The 24,073-nt window shown below is 35.7% G+C and overlaps 1 protein-coding gene across 1 annotated transcript in view; it reads right to left on the bottom strand.

The window, feature by feature from the left end:
• The window catches only part of LOC145692652 (uncharacterized), a 188,537-nt gene extending 169,027 nt beyond the window's left edge, over positions 1-19,510 (bottom strand). The window contains exon 1 of the mRNA XM_081768007.1: positions 17,992-19,510. Coding sequence (XP_081624133.1) covers positions 17,992-18,991 — 1,000 coding nt within the window. The 5' untranslated portion in view covers positions 18,992-19,510. The remainder of the gene's footprint in view (positions 1-17,991) is intronic.
• Between the last annotated feature and the right edge of the window lie 4,563 nt (positions 19,511-24,073).

The following is a 24,073-nucleotide window of genomic DNA, read 5'->3' as shown; positions in this document are numbered from 1 at the left end:
TTAGTGACTGAAATCGTATAAATCTTTCAAATTCATACCTCAAAACATACTTTAAACATATGCAGGGCATGGTGCTTAATAAGTTTTAGTTTTTGATAAGTTTTAGTTTTATTGTTCATACTTCGATAATTGAGTTATATAGTAGTCAGAACGAATTGTGATGAAAACGCGTACTGCACCAAAGAGATAATGTCAAGAATTGCCATAGCCAAAGAAGCATTCAACAACAAAAGATCACTCTTAACAAACAGGCTCAATATTGGACTTAGGAAGAAATTAGTCAAGTTCTATATATGGAGCATTGGACTTTATGGTTCAGAGACTTGAACATGAGGGAAGTTAGAGAAGAAATATTTAGAGAGCTTCGAAATATGGTGTTGGAGGAAGATGAAGATAAAATGGACAGAGAGAGCAACAAACGAAGATGTTTTAAAACGGATAGAAGAGAAGAGGATGCTTTTAGAAAGCATTCTTCGTAGAAAGACAAATTGAACTGGACACATCTTGCGAAGAAATTAGTTTTCATACCGCCATAGAACGAAAGATGGAAGGAAAGCCAGGAATAGAAAGAAGGACACAAGTGATCGATGATTTGAAAAATAGAAGAAAATATTGGGAGGTAAAAGAGAAAGCTGAAGATTGTTAAATGTGGAAGTAACATTTCCAGGCAAAAGGCAGAATACTTAATAATAATAATAATAATAATAATAATAATAATAATAATAATAATAATAATAATAATAATAATAATAATAATAATAATAATAATAATAATATTAATAATAATAGCTATAAACTGAATATTTTGATATTAATATGTGTTACAACGTAAATGGATATCATAACTGTTATTATTATTTAGTTATTAATACTCAAAGTTTACATTCGTTATTAAATAGAAATAAGAATAAAAGATTATTACCATTTTGCATTTTATTTCAGTTTTATTGTTTATGTTGATATATTGTAAATCACTTTCCTAGTGTTCATTTTCACCTCGGTGATTGAACATTCCGCACACATACAGGGTGTTTCAAACCAACAGCGGCAATGTTTGGGAGGTGATTCCTGATACCAAGATAAGGCAAACAGTATAGACCAACCTGGGTGCACAAATACTTCCTTTGGGAGTTATAGGCTGTCGAAAATATGAAAAAAAGAACTTTAAAAGTCTATAGCTCCAAAACTATGGGACCTACCGTAATCGCGTCGAAACTTCACTTAGGAACTAATATGTGCCCTATCCAAATATCCATGTTTCAGAATCCTGTGGTTTTTCGGCAACAATTTTTATAGATTAATTTTGACTACGGGCATATAATTTGAAGTACTCTCCAACTATTTTTGTAAAAATTGTTACGGAAGTACCACAGGATTCTGAAACTCCACATTTAGATAGGGCACATATGTACTAGTTCCTAAGCGAAATCTTGACCCGCCTACGGTAGATCCTATACTTTTGGAGCTATGGATATTTAAATTTAATTTTTTCACGTTTTCGACAGCCTATAACTCCGAAAGGAAGCATTTGTGCACCCAGGATAGTCTATACTTTTTGTCTTATCTTTGTGTCAGGAATCATCTCCCAACCGTTGTCGGTGTTGTTTTGAAACACCTTGTATATGTACATATTACATTCGAGGGATATAACATCACCTTAATCTTCTCGATAGTAGTGTTTGGAATAATATAAAGTAAGGAGCTTTCGATTTGTTAATACATAAATTATTTAATATGGAAATGTAACGTATAAGTGTTCTAAGTCACCTTACCATACTTTATATTAAAATATTAAGAGATGAATTTTTTGAGCGCTTTGCTCTAAATTCTGACTCTTTTATTTGTCATATAATAAAGCTTCAGATCTTTTAATAATAAAAAAATATCTCTTAATATTTAAAGCTATGATTATGAACTAGTAAAGTCATTTCAATTTTACTTGAGGATAAAGATGCTTTACTGACAAGCAAAATTTCACGTATTATTATAGGGGGGACCCTGTAGTTGAGCGGTTCTCGGTTCGTCCACGTGGTCCTGGTTCGATTCCCGGCCGGTTCTTCCCAATTTTCAGCATCCACCCAGCGTCATGAGGCTAACTGGGACTCACGTGAATAGAATAGAAACCTCCTGATAGGCCTGTTAGAAACAGGGCGAGACGTGTTCGTCGCTGGGTTTGGACATAGTTCAGCCTGTTACTAACAGATGGCGTTGAAGTGGCTGAGACCCTTAAAGGGCTGTCCTGCCAGTGGTTATTTTATATTATTATAGCATTGATTAAAATGTTTATACACAATGTTAATATATAATGTTATAGATAATATAGATCGAAATAATATATAGCATTTCCCCCTCCCCCACTACTCTTGAGCCGAAATGACACCCTTCTAGGAACCAACGTATAAGGGTGTCATTTACGAAACCAAAAGAAACGTATAAATTCTACGGACAATTCGGAAATAGACGAAAAAGCTGAGATATCCCTCTTAAATGGGGAATGTCTAGTCGAACGAGGACAGCATTCCTGTACTGTATTTTCTTGAATCTGAAACGAACCTTTTGCTCTGTACTAATATTTTCGCAATTACATTCATATTAAAGTGTTTCAGGTTCTAGTACTTTCTTTTATTTGAGATTAAAATCCTGAATCGAATATAAATGAGAAATGGTGGAAACTTCATAACGAGGTACTACATACTAATTTATACCGTTTACTAAACATTGTTAGAGTCATCAAGTCTAGGAGGTTCAGGTGGACAGGTGATGTAGCCAGAATAGAAGAAAGTACGAACACTTTCAAAGTTTTAACTTCACGATCAATCAGAAAACGACCATTAGGAGGACCTAAGCGCATATGGGAGGACATATGGGATGGGTCTCGCAGAAATAGAAATACAAAGTAGAAACCAGCTCCAATTGGCTAAGGATAGAAAGCTTCTGTGAAGGCGGCATTGAACCTTCGAGTACTATTGACCATAGAGTTAGTTAGTACCTTTCTTTAATTGATAACTTTAGTCTAGTATCCACACATTTAAATATATAGTAGTCATACAAAACGGGAGTTACCACATCATAAAAAAATCGACTGTGCCTTCCTGTTTTGGTGTGCAACAATAATTGTATAGACTATGGCATTCGACGAATACAGGATTGGCAAAACTAAAACAAACCAATTGACTCTTTCATGGTTGCTTTACTTCGAGACGCCCTTGGATATCATTAACATCTATATTATACAGTTTCATTTAATTAAATACAATTCAGTTAATTATTATTAATAAATTCTTAGTGAATGGCTCAGCTAAAACACAACTTCTTCTTGGAACCAACCATAAAACTTAATTAAATATAAGTTAACGAGTACTTAATAGAGTGTGATACTAAAAGTAATAAAACATTAAAATAAAATGGAAATACAGACGCAAGTAACCCGGTTAACCATGTGAACATGTATAAAAATGAAAAGATAAAAGTGAAATAATATATAATCAACATCATAGATATTCTGCCATAACTGTCAGATCACTTTCCGCAACTGAGAAGCTTCCATGTTCCACTGTCTTTCGCTAATCTCTTTGTCTTCAACTACGATTTCTCTATTTGATATCGTCCATTAATTGTAATCTCCTTCGCCCCATTCCTCACTTTCCTGCCACCATTCCCTCTAGCATGCCCCTTATGACACAGTTTCTTCTTAATCAACAGACTGGTGGCAGAAATATCTGACACCTCAAATTTACTTTCGTCCACGAATAAGACATTCTCGTACAAATCTGTCGATTTACCCACGTGTTCTCGTGCGAAATTAAATATTTTCTTCTATTGACTATACTTACGTACGGTTTCTTACTTGGTACCCTACCATGAAACACGGAATATCTCAACACTCTGCGGACCGTTTCTGCGATAACGTTCTTGCCTAACTCGGAGTTTAGGGATGCTGCACTTAGCCTTGGGTTGTTCTTAATTTTGCGAAGAATAGCACGTTCGTCACTATCTGTCAATTTCCTGGGCTGTCCAATTGGTGGTCTGGATTTTATTCTATCTTCATTTTTATACCTCCTGAGAATGTCTCCAACGGTACTCTTGGGGGTGCGTAATATTTCAGCCATTTTAGCGTATTTACCCCTTTTGCATGATGATAGATCACCAATTGCCACTGCTCGAAACTTGTTATCTTTTCTACTCATATTCACCACAGTCCATGTAACATGTTTGATTCACGACGTTCAGTGCTGTTTATGCACTTCTGCCATGACCTCTCTTCAGATGCCATCTGCAGTATATGTCTTGTCACCATACTTAGTACAGAAACGAGTAAACGCCGTTGGTGTTATCGAAAACGAATATTAATGGGAGGTGTTTTTGGTCCATTATCTGTTTCACGTTCTGTTGCCAAGCATTGATTAGCATTTTGTGCTTTTATATATATATATATATATATATATATATATATATATATATATATATATATATATATATATATATATATATATATATTTCAGCGTTCAATATGTATCCACGTATCCTTTGTATTACAACTTATGTTTACTTTTCCGTTTATTATCAAAATCCAATTTGTTTTTAGCAATTCCTAATAAAAACCGAATATTAATGTGAGCGACTGTACATAAAATACATATCGGCGAAAAGCTTCATCCTTTAAAAACACATTGATATCAAAATTATCTTTCTACCTTAATTAGGGGCTGAACTATTGAGGTTTAAAATCTTGACGCAACAGTCGCGTCAATGGGTGTTCAAAGATTAAAAATACATAAAATTCGAATTAAACATCAATTTTACGTTAGTTTAAATAGGAATTTCAGAGAAATTATATCTTTGTCAACGAATACATACAATTTGTATTTCAATAACTTTCTTAATGTAATTATTTTACATTTCCCATATCGATCCTGGTGACTGGAATTCGGGTAATTGGAGTTATGTAATATGTAATATTATTATGGAGAAATACAATTTCACAATGTTAAGATAGAATGCAAAAGTATTGCGTGTCCTGCGACATGAATTCGGGTCCTCTTGATGAAATTTTCTGTGTAAGCCACTGCTTCTTTCTGTCTGTTTGGTTTTCCCTTTTCCTTCCACTTTTGTGGTTTTGTTCAAACAAAAGTAACAAAAGACGACAATCAACTAAGTTCTATCAAGCACTAACAATAATAATATTTTTTTAAAAAAAAATTACAAAATGTCTTTACAAAAATACTGTATTTCTTTATATGTTATTTTTTACAAAAGCGTCTAAATTATTTGTTTTAAAAAAAAAAAGACGCTTTTGAATTGAACACGAAGAAACATAACATTGTAAGTAACTCCACAGAGCAACAATTACCATTTTATAATCATTGTTGTCGGTGTATCGGAGTGGAAAAAGAAATGATGTCCTACATAGTTGAAAGGTGAGTAGCCTGTTACGCTTGGTTGACAAGAATATAAAACAATTCCTGGCGTTTTCTATGCGTTTAAACCTTGACATTTTCTTTCACAATCCTCTGCAGCTACACAAATGGATGTGTTGAAAGCAATGTATCATACAATCAATGGGTGGAATGTTAATATCAAGCGAATTGAAACGGGTTAGATTTTTATTGCCGTGGTTTTCTTTTCTTTTGATCCCACGAGAATAATTATAATAAATAAATGAATAAATACTGCACGAACGTGCGTTACATAGGTTTCCCTCGTGGCTAAATTGTATTTTGTGCAACAGATCCAGGTTGAGTCCCCGGCGATGTCTGTTTAAAAAATACTTTAATGATGTATTTTTCTTTTTTTTTTACATATTTAGCTGCGTTTAAAGGTCGTTTGGGAAGGGCAGGGGCCAGTGTTGAATTCAGACATTTTCACCCGGGGGGGAATGTGAACTCCTCGGGGGGTCTGTATTTTTGAAGAAAGCAGCATATTTAACAATTCCATTCACATGCACATCTTACCTAATATTGAGACTAATTGCTGATAAATATTCAATGAGAAATTATAATTAAAAAAAAAAACAATCGTTTAATTTTATCTAAAACATTAAATAAAGACTGGCAGAAATATTTTAGACTAAACTTTAACTGCTATTTACAGTAGCTATTTTTGTTATTATTTCCTATATTCAGTAGTTACTGTTTGTTACTAATGTAGAAGTTTTTAAAAATATTTAAATTAACTTTATTTTTTGTCCTAAAACCAACATACACTGGAATATCTTAACAAAAAGTTATCATTCTTTCTCACACTTCTGATTCTAAATCTAGCATATTAGCTTTGGTTTCTTCACTGCATACACATCAACAGTTAGGTTACGAAATCTTTTAGTGCCGTATCGTGGAAAATCACAGCTTGGGGCGAGAGTATACGACGGCACCCCTCTACATATGAGTGAGGTCGACAGACCAGCCGCAAAAGGTGAGAAAATTTTAAAAAGTAAACCCTGCTTTTCCTTGATTTGGAGCGCTTTTTATTACTTTTTCCTTTCATTTTATATATGTGCACATGCCCACATGTGCATATGTGTTTCATTCCTCTCGGTTTCCTTTTCTTTTTCCCTCCCAAATCGTGCGCCCCTTACTTCGGTGCCCGAAGCCGTCGCCCCGCTTGCTTCTCCTTCGTCACCTTCAATAGCAATCTTTCACTTATATACTACTATTATATTGATAAATTCTACATAAATCTGTAATTCAGGAGGGATAACTGTTCCTCCCTGACCCCTCTAAATGACGCCCTCTGAATCTCACCATTTAACTGACTTATTTTTAGTTAAAGAAAGGTGTGTTTACTTTAACAATCGTAAAACACATTTACGTTTGTTACTTCGATGCTAGAAATGGGATTTAGGCGCTCTATTTCAAATAATGCAAGAACTACATTTTCAAGAACTGAAGTCTGCTGACATCAGAAATCATATGGAATGATCGAAAGATCTTCCCTATCTTTCCTTTCCTATCTCAATCTGTGCTAGTGCTACCTACTAATATGTAATATAGAGTGAGAGTGTTGTACCTACTAAAATACAAACCTTTCTTCAACAGTTGACAATTTCATGTTCTGCCAAACTCGGTCATAGCGTTAAGAAATACAGGTTTTATTGACTATTTGGTATTCTATCTTAGATGTTACATGTTTAATATTTAAATAGAATGGGTCTGCGTCACTTATATGTATTTTGAGAGATTGGATTTCATCTGCACGTGCACGGAAAGAAAAGCAGATAATCGGGTGAAGTAATTTCTACATTTTGTGACTGAAATTTTGGAAGTTTCTCCGGAGGGGAATGAATTTTCTTCGGGGGGATATTCCCCCCCCGGGCTACCCCCTGAATTCATCCCTGGCAGGGGCAATTGTCCCTCTCTGTAGAGACAGAGAAATGCATGCTTTTAAAAGCAATTCTATAGTATTACAGTAGGCTATTGCTAATCCGGCCGTCAGTAATCCGTCCTCTGAGTAATCCGGTCCCAACATCTGCCGTCTATCGTAAAACGTTGCAACAATCTATCAACGATTGTATTCGTTTATACTGTAGTAGCGAAAAATACAGGTACATACAGTACTATTGTGGTTTCCAATCAGTGTTGCTTGTAAAGCGGTTGCCTGATAAGGCATGCCGAAGTCGAGCTTCTTCAATGCTTCAACTGAACATTTGGGACATGTTTCATAGTGAGTGATAATCTGCGTACAAACTCAAGCACTAAGTTTCTTTATTTTCTCTGTGATAATGTAGGGGGCGCGGTGGCTCAGTGGTAGAGAGTTCACCTCCAGTGCTTGGGTTCCTTGGTTCGATCCGAGCTCGCGCCGTGTGGATTTTGTGGTATACAAACACCGTGCTCGTGGATTTTCTCGGGGTTCCCCCGTTTCCTCGCACTTTCTACATTCCACGATTTCATTCATTTCTCATCATCACCGTCTCCTTTAGCCTAACCAGCATAATCATGGGACGTAAAACTTAAAGATTTCATTTTCTGTGATAATGTATGTAACCTTATGTTTAGTAAAGTATAGTTTTGTGAGTGTTAATTTCAATTTCAGACACTCTCAATAATTCGACATTTTCACTAATCCAGCATCCCTCTTTGCAAGAAACAGCTGGATTAGCGAAAATCTAGTGTATACTAATAAAAACCTAAAACAAATATGTGAACCAACTTTAAACAATTCAATAAATGGCAGAAAATAATAAAAGCGTTAATAAGCAGATAATAATAATAATAATAATAATAATAATAATAATAATAATAATAATAATAATAATAATAATAATAATAATAATACGCTTAAACCAGAGAATATTTTTTTACTATTACCTTAAAAAAATTGAGGTGTAAAGCCATACAAATTAATCCCTAATATAAAAATATTTCGACGGTAACTTTATAGCTATTGATATGTTTGACCTGGCAGGACTTTTAAAAATATATATATATAATAATAAAAATTACATCTACTTTTTAGTGTTTTATTATTATTGTTGTCTGATTTTTAGATCTTTTAATATTTTCTTCCTTTTTAGTACATTATTTTGAAATTGGTTCAAATTTTTAAATTAGTTTTTTCGCTTTTTAGTGCGATTTTTGAGTCAGTTATTTTCCTTTTGAATTTGTTTTAATGTTTCCATTTTTTCTTCGTTACCTTAATAGTTTAGTTAGATACCTATACTAAAGGTACGATACTATTTCCTTATTAAAAGGGTCTCCTAACGAAACATGCATGAAGAAATGTGAAATTAATTATCAAAATTATTGATTTTTAAAATTATTATTGTTATTATAGGTAAAAACGTTCCTTGGTAATAGGCCATGAAAATTAGAGAAAACAAAATCAAAATAATACGTAGTCTAAGACGTGGTTAGCATTTTAATCACAAGATAGCGTTAGTATTTCAAATCGTAGAATATATGAATTGCAGCGAGTGCGACCTAACGTCATTTGAGAGCTGACAGTTGAGGCTAGTAGAAATGCAAACAATGCTGAAATTCTTGTTCAGAAATAAGTTATTACGCCGTGAAGATGAGTAAGTTTCCTGCAAATAGCTCTGTATTTTACAATTTCATTTCGATAAAGACGTAAGTGCTGCGCAGGCACGTGAAGAAATTTGTACTGTTTATGAGTAAGATACGTTATCAAAAGCAATAAATACTAAATGAAGATTCATTCGCTTTTGTTCTCAAAATTTCAATGCCAGAGATGCTCCTAGCAGGGGTGACTAATTATAGAAAAAGTGGATGTTATTTTGGGAAAAGTTGAGCAAGGCCGGCAAATAAATAGTCATGATATCGCCAGTAGCCTAAACATTCATCAGAGGTTTTAAACCATTTGGAGAATGCTGGCCACAAAGATATTAACACCTTGGTTATATGCAACCCTCCTTACTTTGTTGAATTTCTGGTTGCAGTATATTCTAGGAAAAATTCTCATTACGCGTAGCAAGAATTACTTGATTTTTTAAAAAATTAATTACATTCTTAATTTTTTTTTAATGTAAATCTTCCTTGGGTATAGATTATTCATTTAGTGAAAGCCGCATCAAAATATGACTAACGTTTGTCGATATAATCGCGAACAAACATGCATATATACAAGTGAAACAGAATATCTTATATTTTGAAGTCGGTTAAAAAAAAAAAAAAAAAAAAAACGAAATTATTATATGAGTGGAAAATCTTCTCCCCTCCCAAGCAAAATCTCAGATAACGTTGTTGGTTCATAGTAACCTGTGCATGTCATGTACTCAAGTTATACAAACGTATTGATGTAATTTTTCAGTTAACACTGAAGTTAACTTGTCTCACCTTTAACTCAACATACACATAACCCAACTCAACTCAACACAAAACTTAATTCTGTAGGCCATAAGTCTCCTTGGACTTACCTTTAATTTATTACATTATAATTATATTACACATTATAATTGATTATCTTCAAGTGCAATTATAAGTTTAATATTTGGTGCGAGCGGTCCTGGGTTCGATTCCCTGTGGGGCCACTTGGTCGAAAAAGTCCCATCAGGAAATCGTGGTCATAAATAGGGATTGCCGCCGCTGGAATCAGCCGGCACCCGTCCGCAGCGGCACGACGATCTACTTGTTCAAAGTTGCCGACCTTTTGCCGAGGCGGCTAGCGGTTGAAAATTGTAAAATCAAATGCCTTTTGCCGACTGTTGCCGACCGTCAGAGTCTGCAAAAAAGTCGAAAAGGCCTCTTTCCGACCCTCTGCCGACTCCTTATGCCGGCCTCTTTTCGACGGCGGCGCCGGCGCATTTAATGCTCAATTCCGGCTGTTTGCCGACTGCTCGGCAAGGCAACTATTCGTCACGGTCGAAAATCGCACGGAAAGATGCCGGTGTTCGGCCCGGCAATTCGACCGTGGCATCTGGTCGGCATGGACAAATTGTCCGACTGTAGGCGGGAAGATCCTAATGGGGAGTGTAAAAGCTTTCTCAGACCAGCCATCCTGAGGGAGTTTTTTCTGGGTTTTCCTCATTCCCACGAGGCAAATGCCGGGATGATACCTAACATATAGATCCCAGGCAGCTTCCTTCCTTCCGGAATCCTTTCTTCCTTTCCTTTTATTGGATACTGTGCTCGCTGAGGGACGTCATTCCTCATATACGTGACGGGCTAAATGGACTTAGATGCTGAAATCTAATTCCTAATCCTAGCCCAGAAATCTAATTCCTAATCCTAATCCTAAGTTTAATATTCAAATGCATTTTGTTACTAAATAAGGGACAAGGGATGCTAAATAAAAAAAATTCATTTTATTTTCATTTATATGGCTAAACCAAACAATATGCTTGAAGCTAAATTCTCATGTGTACGTTTGGAGAGAGATCGAAAATAATATTTTTTATTTTATTTTACTGTAACCAATTGTAATTTTTTTATATATATAGCAGAATTCGCTTTTAACGAGCAGATTGTTGCCTGTCTTTCCCTAACAGTTACTTGTAAAGTTCTTGACTGCACTTTTGCAAAAACGGAACACTGTACACGTAGCGTCAAATGTTCCTTTCAATTGGCTGTGTATTGTTCATAGGTATAATTGTTCACGTCATTCATACATTTGATAGAGGGGCAGCGGTGGTTCAGTGGTAGAACATTCACCTCTGGTACTTGGTGTCCCTGGTTCGATCCCAGTTCGCGCCAAGTGAGCTTTGTGGTGGACAAACACCATGTGCGTTAGTTTAATCGGGAATCTCCCGTTTCCTCCCACTTTCTTCATTTTACCATTTCATCCATTTTCCATCACCACCGTCTTCTGTAGCCTAGCCTAACCGTGGGACGTAAAACTCAAAGATTTCACACATTTGATTGAGATTTTCCTTCATTGATTCGTAAGCAATGCTCGTATGTCAAGACCAAATTGAAAGCAACACGTTACCCTCGTTTACATAGAAACATATGTTTAGGAAGTAGCTATATATCCGTAATTTAAATGCAAATCTTTTGTCATTGTACTGATTTGTTTCTTTGTGTTATGAGTGCGGGTTTTCTGTTTCAAAGACAGATGTCTTTGATGCCATACACACAATTAAACGCTTTGATAACGATGGAGGCAAGAAATAATTAAATAAGTCATTATCTTCAGATACACATTTTGTACACTTTACGTAGCGGTTGAACAGGAAGCAACTTGCACATGTGTTGTTTCCGAACAACAAATATTACGTCCTCCACTTTCAATTTGTCTGAGATATAACACCAATTCCTACCGAAACTCTACATTAATTTTTAACAACTGTCAAAGAGTTCAATTCAAAATTTAAACCGAGATAAAATACTAACTAACTCTATGTCCTATCGAATCCAGAGGTTCAGTGCTGCGTTCTCAAAAGCTCTCCACTGACATCTATCCTTAACCAACTAGATACAGTTTCTAGTTTGTATTCCTATTTCTGAGAGATTCATCTTAATATTGTCCTCCCATTTGCTTCTAGGTCTTCCCAATGGTCGTTTTCTGATTGTATTTCCAGTTAAAACTTTGAAAGCGTTTCTACTTTCTTCCAGTGTGGCTACATGACCCCCTACCTGAGTCTTCTAGACTTGATAACCCTAACAATATTTAAAATGGAAAACAAGTTGAACAAGTTTTACATCACTTGAGCGACACCTGTTGAATTTCTATCTGAAACCTTATAACAACAACGAATTGCAATTCTTGTTGCATTCTACGGCCATGTCTTCACTTTGGTTTTCTCAAAAGCTAAAGTTGTCAAGGGACCCTTTGATAGGGTTGTCAGTTCTTATCCCCTTTCTTTTCTTTCTTTCTTCCCTAGTTTAGTTATCGCTAAAACAAAAATCGACAATTTTTGTGACTGCAGCAAGAAGTTTCGACAAGAAAATAAATAATTAAACTTTACACTGTTTGCTTGACGTATACATTTCATTTCAATCCCTTTGCATTTATATTTCTCCTAGTACAAGATTGGCGCCGAGCCGACTGACACATTTCAAACTTGAATACTGCACAGGCGTAATAACTTATATTGGTTGGCGGGGTAGGAACCGAAAGAGGAGAAAATGCCACGTTATATGCCCAGTCGCAATGGAGCACAGAATATCGTGTTACCTCAGTTCATAGTTATTATGAAACTAAGTAATAACTTTGCCAGAAGTGCAACATCTTTTTATTCGAAACTTTCATGTTGGTCTCTCCACGTTCTCAGGAGTTCGTACTGTTATCTCAGGACCTCCATGTTTCGCATCCAACACACTACCCGTCTCTTCAAACTTCTTCACCCAGGCCAATGTTCTGAGACGGAACCTTACCATGTCAACCAACATTAAAGTTTCGCATCTCTAGCACAGACTTGGTTTTCTAATAACTATGATCTGAGATAACACGATGTTCTATGCTAAAATGATCTATTGCAACTGACCATATAACGTGCACTCTTTCCTCTTTGGTTCCCACCCTGCTATAGATATACCACATTGACTTGACACCTAGTCTTCCGTTCCGAGCGCTGCTATCGGCTGAAGGAATTTCACTCCCTTTGGCTAAGGCTCTCTCGCTCAGTAACATCTGAACCCTTATTGGCTCAACCGTGGGTGTGAGCTTTAGTTAGCATATTTGCCACGGCTCAAGACATTTTGGCAGCACTATAACCAATATACGTTATTACGCCTGTGCAATATTCAAGTTTGACATATGCCAGTCGGCTCGGCGCTACTCTGTATAATATGAGGAAGAGCAAGCAGGTTTATTACATTTTGAAGTTTCATAACACCGTAGACCAGTGGTTCCTCCTGGGACACCCTTTTGAGGAAGTCTCAAAAGAGGCAAGGTAATGAAAGGTAGAATTATACAGGATAAAGAAGAATACAAGAAATAATTTCTCAATGCATTGTCGTTTGGAACGGAACTTCAGATCTCGAGTACCTCAATAACATATAGTATTAAACCATTTAGGAGGGAGGAACTGAAGTTTGCAGTGTTTACATGAATAATGCCAAATATATAGAAACTTGAAAGATATTAATCAGATGAGAGTCTTATATATATAATTAGTCTACTTAAACTAGAGCTACGTTAAACTTGAAAATATGCAGAGGTCGTTGATTATTTTATTATTTAGTTAATTTTACAGTAAAATCTTCATTTAAAGACTCCCTGTGTTTATTCCATAAAAGAAAATGAATGATGATTTTAAGATCTATGAACGCAATGTTTTCCACTACAAGCTGCCTAGGTATATGGTTTGGGACCAAATCCAAGCACCTATTGAGATGCATTGAAACATGATAAAGAAAGTCTGTTGAGATCTAAGTCTACATAAAGTTTTATTAAAGTAAAAAGTTATTTATATGAAAGATAAGAGAAGGAATACTTATTGGGCAGTATATGAGGAATCCATGTGAAGAAACGAGAGCCCTAAGCTAATTAAATCTCATTGTTTTAAGTCAATCGTCTGTTTAATAGCTCTTTGCTCGAATGCACAAAAGCACGTCTCTCATTTGATGCTTGTACATACAGTTCAATTATTATATTAATACCTACATAAAGCATTATTGTATAAACAAACAATAAAGTATTCTTTTGTTTGGTTTCAGAATTACGTAATCTAAATGATTCAATGAATAATCAAGATTGTTTTCTCTTAATTAATGTAATAAAGTCATTATTATCCAGTGTAGTATTAATATTCCTTATGCTCAATCTATTCCTACATTCTTGCGCTTTAATTCCTGGTTTATCATATTACAGTAATTTCAAGGAACGTAGGAAAGAAACTGGAGACCCTATCACAAAGTCTATTGGATTAGTGTCAATGTCTAGTAACTTGAGGTAAACATGTTAGAACTCGCCTTCGCTCAAAGCCTTCCATCATAAAATATTAGAAAAGTCCACTGAGTCAAACAACAAACACACCTAACCATATATATTTATAAACCAGATATATTTCTTGGACGCTGTTAGGTAATGAAAGCATTATAATACACCATCATTTTTCTACAAGAATAATTTAGGATGTTAACACAGTTAGAACTTAATTTTTCTTTTGTAATATTGTTATAGCAAAATGCCTGGGTCGTGGTGGCTCAGTGGTAGAGCATTCACTTCTGTCGTTGGGATCCCTGGCTCGATCTCAGCTCGCGCCAAGTGTGTTTTGTGATGGACTAACACCGTATGCATGGGTTTTCTTGGATGCTTTCGTTTCCACCAGCTACTTTATTATCATCACCACAGGGATGTACCAGGAAAGCTTTAAGGGAAAGAATTAACTATTGGAAACAGTAGAGTTGCCACACCTTGGTAGGATATGAGGCTTCAGCCCCCCAAACAACTTGGAAGTCTCCCACTCGACAGCAAAAACAGTAAAAAAGAAATCAATATGATGTATGCATAAAATCTGAATTGAGAATCAGAAAGCAAATTTATCCACGGAACAATGTGAATCACCATAACCAGAACGAGATATGGGTTTATTGCATTTATTACATCAATAGTACTGGTGTTTCTTTTCCACACAACAACAACAACAACAACAACAATAATAATAATAATAATAATTATTATTATTATTATTATTATTATGAATTACTCATTAATCTTTTATGATTAATGTTATATATATGATTGAATGTTTAACGACGCACTGAGATAAGAAATGAAATGAAATCTTTAAGTTTAACGTCCCACGGTAATGCCGATTAGGCTAAAGGAGACGGTGATAATAAGAAATGAGTGAAATAGTGGAATGAAGAAAGTGGGAGGAAACGGGAGAACCCCGAGAAAACCCACGAGCACGGTATTTGTCCACCACAAAGCCCACACGGCGCGAGCTGGGATCGAACCAGGGACCCCAACCACCGGAGGTGAACGCTCTACCACTGAGCCACCGCGCCCCCTTCACTGAGATAAGAGTAATACGCACATAGACTTCCTGAGATACGAGTATTTCCACCCTCAAAAAAATTAAACTGAGGATCTATATTTACAAGACATCATTCAGACAGATTGAGGATTTTTCCTGTTTATGAATGAAACTCGAGATTTTCTTGAGACTGGAGATTTCCAGTTTATGATTGAAACGAGTAATAATTTTCACCTCATGATTACTTCTGAAACACATATGTGTAATACACAAATACTTTAATAATATTCCGTTGTTGCACTTGATATCTAGGAATGCGCACGAGACGAGTCGAGACAGGATTTTCCTGACAAAATTCGAGTCGAGACACGGCTCTTCCAATAGAAAAATATACATTTTTCGAGTCGAGACATCTGTTTTACAGCACATTTTCGAGACGAGACAGCCACAAATCTTGTCTCATGCGCATCCCTATATGATATCACTTTTATCCGTTTGTTTCTTATCAGGAAGATCGTGGCATTTCCAATTTCTGGAAAGGGTTATTTGTTCTATCAGATGAACTCATGTAGAGCTTTGGATATACGCCATTCTTTTCCCATTCCGAAGGATTATCTTTTTGGGAACATTAAGAACAACTACTACTGTATTCGACTTTCTTTATAAAGACTGCTGTTAATGCAGAGTGGGCAGAAAAATAAATAGCTAAATATAGTAAGTTTTTATTTTCCATAATATGAGTGTCTTCCTCAAGGGGCGGTTAAAACACTGAAAACATGTAGCAAACGCCACTGATATGTGGGCATACATTAACACGCTTTTATGTTAGAACTTATGTTCTGGGCACATCCTTCACTGATCCAGTTTTTCGAAAATGTACTGATCAATCTTTGATAAGCATTACAATATGATGGATCTGCATCAGAATACTCTTCCATGTGCTTCTGAACTCATGCACATATTAACATGCATGTTGCAGCACTAAAAACACAGGACTCTCGAGTAACAAAACCATTACCATTGTAATAGGATTTGTTTCAAACTGACTTTTTTATTTCTTTCAAACTTCAATTGAGGTATTTTATAATAATGGTGACCATCTGTTTCACCAATTTACTAATTCACTAATAGATATTATGATTAACTAGTTGATGTTTAGTACGTCTGTTCAAGTCTCCTAATTATTCATGTTGGAGTTACCATAATTGTTTCTTAGCTGAGAATGCATCATTAACACAATACTTCAATACAACATTTTTCGATACTAGATATACTACACATTGACAATATTAATAATAATCGACAATATTTAATTAGGCATTTCAATAGTGCTTTAGTTTAAATTCTAATTAAGTAAAATGTTTAAAATTAAATCTTGTAGTAACAGTCTAAATAATGTTGTTACTTTTTCAAGGATGCTCATTCTTAGTAAATTGTTTCCATCGTTCAATGCTTTAAATATTATTTTGATTACATTTATTCTAATTTTAGTTCGTTCTAAAGAGTAACTGAGGAAATATATATTTAAGTGCATGTGTCTCTGTGTATGTATGTATGTTCCAACATAACTCTGGAATGCTTGGAGCAATTTCGAACAAACTTGATACACATACTGTATAATTTATAATCTAAAAAAAAAAATAATAATAATTAGAAATTAAATTCTAATCTATAGTTCTCGTAATCGCTAAGCTCATTTATGACAATCCCGACAAAAATTAAGGCCGAAGTTTAGTGCAATAGAATGAATAAAACTCTATACAACCTGGAAGTTTTTAGAAATCATTAGAACTTCGTAGAACCCTCTGGAAAATTGATTCGATTTTATACTATAAATAGAGCAACTCTTTTCCTGTCTAATGGAAGATTGGGATAAATAAGTACCCGGTTAATGTTACGAAGGGTAATTTTTTGCAAATAATAATTTCTTAAACCTATTTTTCCTGTGTGAATCACAGCATTTCAGCTAGGTTACAAATAAAATAGTTCTCTTAGAAAATAATCTTGAAAATAAGCTACTAACAACCCTAACTGTCTATCTGCCTCCCGGGCAACCTTCGCTAACTCTCCCCGCTAGTGTAGTCGCTAGCAAGCTCGCCTTTGTTGCACATGGCGACTTGTTCGATTGCCAGTGAAAGAATATTAAAATTTTAACGCATAAGGTGGTTCGAATTCCACTTTAAACTGCAGGTTTCCGTCTCATGTAACCTTGTGTTTATAGGGACACTTAATTCCAATCAAACAAACCAATCGACCTCAGCTGCTCGCCTGCTCAAGCAATTAAAAGGCATTTATGACAACTATTATTGTAACCATTGTCCTCAGTAGTCTTTAATGTTGTCCATTGTCCTCAGTTGTACGCATGTTCACCCAATATATATATCAACAAACACCAACAGAGAGAGAAATTTTCCTTTAAATTGCAGTGGCTTTTCGTTTGGTTTTTACAACATAGAAGAAACAATTTTGTATTATTACGTATATATTCACCGAAATACTGTTTCAAAAATCTTTCAAAAAACCCATAATCAGGTCCTTTGGTATTCCGTTTATGGTATTGTCTTCAATAGGATATATCCTCTGTATATACAAGAATGTCTTCAGAAAACAGGATAAAGAAATACAAAGCAATAACAAATATGCTATAGAAGAAATAATTTCCTCGCTCCACTCACCTGAACTGGATTGGTTGTCCAAATATCTTGGATCGGATTCTCTTTCTTGATCAGGACTCGGAGCATCATCAGATCCAATTCCGCTGGAAGCACCGCTAGATCCTGCAGGATTGGGAGTCGTAAATCCATTGGTTACCTTTCCATTGTGGTGATGGTGATCCTTGAGGGTGTTAGTGTTATTATTATTGTTGTTACTTATGCTATTATTCTTCTGGACATTGACGCCTACAATATTGGCATTTAGACACCTCCTGAGTTCAATCCCCGTGAGGTTCCCCTTCTGTCTATGAACTGTATCATAGTCTCTGGGCGGAAGCAGAAGAGGAGCTTGTCGTTTTCCGGATCCGAGTTTTTCTCTTAGCTCTGCAGCCAAAGAATCGTACAGAGTGGCGATGCGGTCGCTGTGTGAGCCTCTTTCGGAAGAACCGGAAGATTCGGATTCTCTGGTGCTGCTACGGCCATCGGAACCGGTCGCTGTCGTAGGTCGTGGTCGTGGGGGAGCAACGATCAACCCTTTCGCTTGAAGGCGGGCTTCGATTTCCGCAAACTTCCGTTGGTTCTCCGGACGCTCTATTAGTGTCTGCAATTGCCCCCGAAGGATACAAGCAGTGTCCACGGAATCGCATCGATACGAATGGACATGCACAGGGCATTTTGTGATTGGGTTGTAGATTAGTAGAATGCAAGAAACTATATCATCATTGGGTTCTTCCTCTTGTACAACACAGGTCACGGCATGATGAGGGATAAAATGCTTCACTACTTCTGTGCGACCTTTGCTGGTTTTACCTGGAACATTCTGGATAATTTTCAAACCTTTATTGCTAACTTGTAACGTAACTTTGAATGGTTCGATGTCTTTTTCTTTCTCCACCAAATAACGAACCACTGGTCTCACATATTCTTCCCCGCGCAACCCTTTGCTCTCTTTTGCACCCAGAAACCAAACGTAGTACGATGACTTCTTAATGTCCTTCCTCCGTGGCCCACGGAGAGCCATGGTTTATTAATTTCACTATATTTCGTTTTTATTTCGTCATTAAATAAGTACACTCACTCACAATTTATGCATCAATCCTTTTTTTTTTTTTTTAATAGAACACTCACTTATGCGTCAATCAAAACACCAATATAACTCACTAGGCGTTTGTTAACACCAATATTTAAAACACTCAGTAACTTATTCTGGCATCAGGTAACTTGTTTTCTGATAATAGATGCACCACTAACACTTAACACTTATATCCCTCAGCGATTAACATGTATGTAAATAAATATTTTTCAGGTGTGTTTTGTGATAATTCTGTAAACACCTCTTCAAACACTATAAAATAAAGTAATCACAACACTTTTTCTTCTTGTATCACTTAATGAAGCAATGAAGAAGAAGAAGAATTTATCCACCTGTCCGGGGGAGGGTTTTACGTCAACCCATGGCGGTTGTCATTGCCTACAAACATCACCACTGACACTGGTCTCCCCTGACACCACGAATGCCAACTCTAAACTGAAAAGCCCAGGAGGACGGACAACCTGGCAGCAGCAGAACACCTGTGGGGAGAGAAGGAGGGAGGGAGGGATATCACGTGACTTCGAGAACCGGTTGGCCTCTTTTCAACGAAGGATGCCTCGTGGGTGTAGCCTCCTTTGCTTCGCTCACCTCAGCCTTCCGTTGCCGTTGCCGAAGAATTCCTTTGAGACGAAGCCAAAGCAGCAACCAGTAACAACACCAGTAAAGGATTGAAGTCATAACCTCAGGCAATATGAATAATGGCATGATTTTTTTTTTCATTTTCAAAATATTGTAAGAAGGTACGAAAACATTCTAAATGACGGTAATACTTGACATTGAATGTGTGGAAGAAGAATATAATATCATAAAGGAGTGCTGCTGCAAACAGAACACAAAAGTGCATTTGAAGCATTAGCATTAGTATGCATCGTATCATCAACAATTCCGCATTAGTATGCATCGTATCAGCATAACAGAATGAAAAGTGTGTCCGCAACGATATATATATATTCATCACTTTTCTAAATGCGCTTCGTAACGAAATGAATTTTACATATGCATTTTTCAAAAATTGTCCATGAACAAAAATAAAATCTAATGTTGTTACCATTTAATTACTTCAAATTGTAAATTTAAAAAAAAAAATATGTATGTACGCTAATATTTCTCTGTTTTATGTAAATTAGCAATGTGTTAAAGGTCCTTACTGAGCTCTGCACCATTGTTTCTTACTTAGCTAATTTACAAACCGGAACATCTCTATGATGTTTACACGATTTCTAACATTTTTGCTTCTAATTTTATTTTATTTTATTTTTTTGTTTAAATATTTTTTTTGTAAACATCTGGTTTAAATCAGGTAACTTTGGTTAGCGTACGCATCCTTGACGCGAGAGACCCTGATTCGATTCCCGGTGGGAGCTAATATGATTCGGATCTCATTATAATCTGTAGCTCCACGTCTCATATGCAGGGTTGGCCGTAGGCAATATGCCTCGTGCAATGGCATAATTTGCTAACCCCCTTTCCCCAGAAAGAACAAATCTTAGAAGCCACGATTTTACGTATGCTACTCCAAAATGAACAGTGAAATGGAGGGAGCTTATTCGTGGCTAAGCGGTTAGCGTACACGCCTTTAGCGTGGGAGATCCGGGTTCGATTCCCGGCGGGAGCTCCTGTGGTTCAGATTCCACGTTAATGAGTAGGTCCCGTCTCATATAGCCTCGCTGCTGAAAGAGACGTTAAACTCAACTCAACGAAATGGAGCGAAAGTGAACTTGCACTCAGAAAGGCCAGAACACTACAAAGAAAATCTCGTTGTGTCTGTTTTTTGTCTTTAAAATATAATCTATTATGTTAGTGAAAGATAAAGCAAATACACCTGCAGAGGATATATGATAATCCTTTTTTATACAATTCAATATCGACCTTCAATCTCAATATATCAGTTTGCAATTCCAGTGCAACTAGCTTTTTATCTATATTTTTATATTTTCCTTCTACATCTGTTCAAAAATTAAAAAAAAAAAACTTATTTCCACCTTCAATGATAAGGAACTTGTTTGTGACAGATAAGACTACTTTTCATATCAAAACTGTGATAACTAACTAAATGGAACAGGTGTTTGCTACTGTTCGAGAATTGAGTTCTTGTATTTGACAACAATCAAGCAATTCATGCTGGGATTTGTTTGACCACTGTGGCACTGTCCATGTTACCTTACACTAATACGACGCAAACATGATTTATGAATGTAATATTCAAATAGAAGTTCAGCTTAATACATTTAACCACCATCATCACGAAATCTGTTTCCAACAAGAAATAATTATTTTAAATAATATAGTTATGACAGATTTTGCCGCTCCAATCAAATGCACGTGTTACCTATATGTTAGAGTCGGCACGGTGGAGGTGCTTTCATAGAGAGAAAATAAGATTACACAAAAGAGGTATTTGGATTTAGCACAAAACTAGATTTTGTAGCATGTAATAGATTTAGATTCGGTGAGGTGCAGTTAGGAGTCTCAAAGTAAATGTGAGGAGTTGACTGCAACAATTTAGTTATCTACCATTTTATGTAGAAAATATAGTGCGTATATCATGTTGTTTTCGACGAGGACTGTAATGATGCAATACTCAGTACTTTCATGATAGTGTCTTTCATGAACTTTCGGTCAGTAGACTTTTTTTGTATTCTTACAAAATGCTATTAAATAAGTCTAAAGTTATTTTCAAGACTTATTAAAAAATTACGAACACCAAACGCATCAACTATGACATCATAAATAGCGAACCGTTAATTTCTATCCTATATCTAAAGACCTGGAAATATTAATACAGTGAGACCCCGATAACTTGAAGCTAAAGGGAATACATAAAAATTCGAGTCACCGAGATTTTCGAGTAATGAAGGTTAGAGTTATGAAGGTAGCCGCAACAAAAATTCGAGATACTGTGGTTCCGCGTTTCTCACAAAAATATAACTATATAGACCTGTATAATTCGAAGTTTTACTCATTCAACCTCTATAACTCGAAATTGTGAAAGTTCCTTAACTAAAAGATCTCTGTTAATAGACATGTATAAAACAATTACATTACATATTAGCAACAATGACAGGACTAGCAACAATGACAATTGCGTAAAAGAATAGCTTCGAGTCATCAAGGTCACATCAAGAGAAATTCGATTTCGGTCTAGAGGTAAATTTCGGCTTGTAGAGCTTCGCAGATACGAAAGTTCGAATTACCGAGGTTTTAAAATTTAATTGTGGTCCCTTAAAGTTCGACTTATCGATGTTATAATTTTTTACACACTCAACTTATAGCGGTTATTTTAACATTGAGTGTTAATGAGTGTTCAAGAGAATGTGATAGAATTCCTCAAGTTATTAAGGAATTCGTGTTATCGATGTCCAATTATAGTTTATTTAATAGCATTTTGCAGCTGTTGTATCGTATACTTTTTAAAACTTTCATAATCCTTATCGAGTTTAAATTACAGACTATAGTTTAACCTCTTTACGGATATGGCATCAAATGATGCCACATATTTATCGGGAAAATAATCCGATTTTTTTTTCACGAAGAAGTATGCGAACTGAAGGTAAGTAAAAATAATATTCTGAAACACATGTGCACACTGCACGATCGGTCTGGTGAAGTGACACAAATTCTCTAAGGTGCGATCAAAGAGTAGATTGTCATATGAATGTGTTCAAAGATTGTGCTTACTGTGTAAAGCGTTCTCAAACTGGTCAAAAACAGTTTCCACCAGAACATGCGTTAGACACATTTGGTAGCGTATACATCCAACACTCATAGAATAGTTAGTACTAAGCATATTTTTAATATTTTTGTTTTACAGGCGCAATTTTCGGTCATTTTTTGGATGATTATAAAATAGCTAAAATGATCAAAAGTGTGTACAAAGCGTAATATTTATTTATGCAGTATATGCATAAACCTTCAGTAGCTACACTGCAAAAAATAAAGAAAATAATTTTTGACAAAGTAGGACACTGTACACACGAGTGTCTCTGACGGGAGGACGAGGGGACGCGCCCCCTCAATATTTTGAAGTACAAAATATTCAATATTTTATTCTAATTTAATTTATTTACTAACGACAGAATAACATAAATAATAATAATTGTATTTATTTGGAATATAATATTCAGGCTGTGAAACGATTATAACAGAGTTCTTGATATACCTCAGGGGGGTCCGTGAAGGTAAGCAGAAAGGTAACAAATTGAATCGAAGATAATAAACATGTTGGGCTAGGTAGTACCATTTAAATCACTTTCTTTGATGTACCCCTCCCCCAAAAAAAAATACATGCCAGAGACGTCAGTGACTGTACACATAACAGACACTTTTTGAACATCTGCAGATGATACATATTCACCCCTTGTGGATACTGTATTGCCCAAGCATGTCCCAGATATACAGTATGTACAATATGTGCAAAATGTATGTCATCACTTTGTTTTCGAACTGTTGTATTATTTTTGTTATTCAGTTAATAAATACTGAATGAGGACAAGCTTCAACAACAATTGGCATAAAGCTGTGATTTGCCCTGCAAATTTCTGAGCATTGCCCAAAGAATAGACCCGTGCGTGTAATATTAGCTGCTACTTGATTTAGGCGCCCTGGTGTAGCATCCACTTTGATTCCAAATGCGGGCATAGCTCATGAGTGGAGAACGTCTGCAGCAGTTACTAGATACTGTTTTCGGAGAATGAACAGTTTTGGACACGCGAAACACACTTCATAAACACAAACTAATATATTTCCTCCCTCAACATCTGTGCGAAAAGTGTTTCAATTGTGTTTTATTTTTTTACAGCGCAGAAAATGTATTAGACACATTTAGAGTTAAGGTAGCGTATATAACCAGGACGAGAATAGTTAGTACTAAGCTCATTTTGAACACTTTTGGTTTACAGGCGCAATTTTTCGGGCTTTTATAAAGTAGCTGAAAGAATTTTGTAAAGAGCATGAGAAGTGTGTGCAAAGCATAATATTTATTTATGCAGTATATGTTGGAGCATTTTAACA

The sequence above is a fragment of the Thermobia domestica genome, chromosome 8 (assembly GCF_964235325.1).
Source record: "Thermobia domestica chromosome 8, izTheDome1.hap1.1, whole genome shotgun sequence".
Classification (NCBI taxonomy): domain Eukaryota; kingdom Metazoa; phylum Arthropoda; class Insecta; order Zygentoma; family Lepismatidae; genus Thermobia; species Thermobia domestica.
This window is presented reverse-complemented; position numbering and strand designations above follow the sequence as displayed.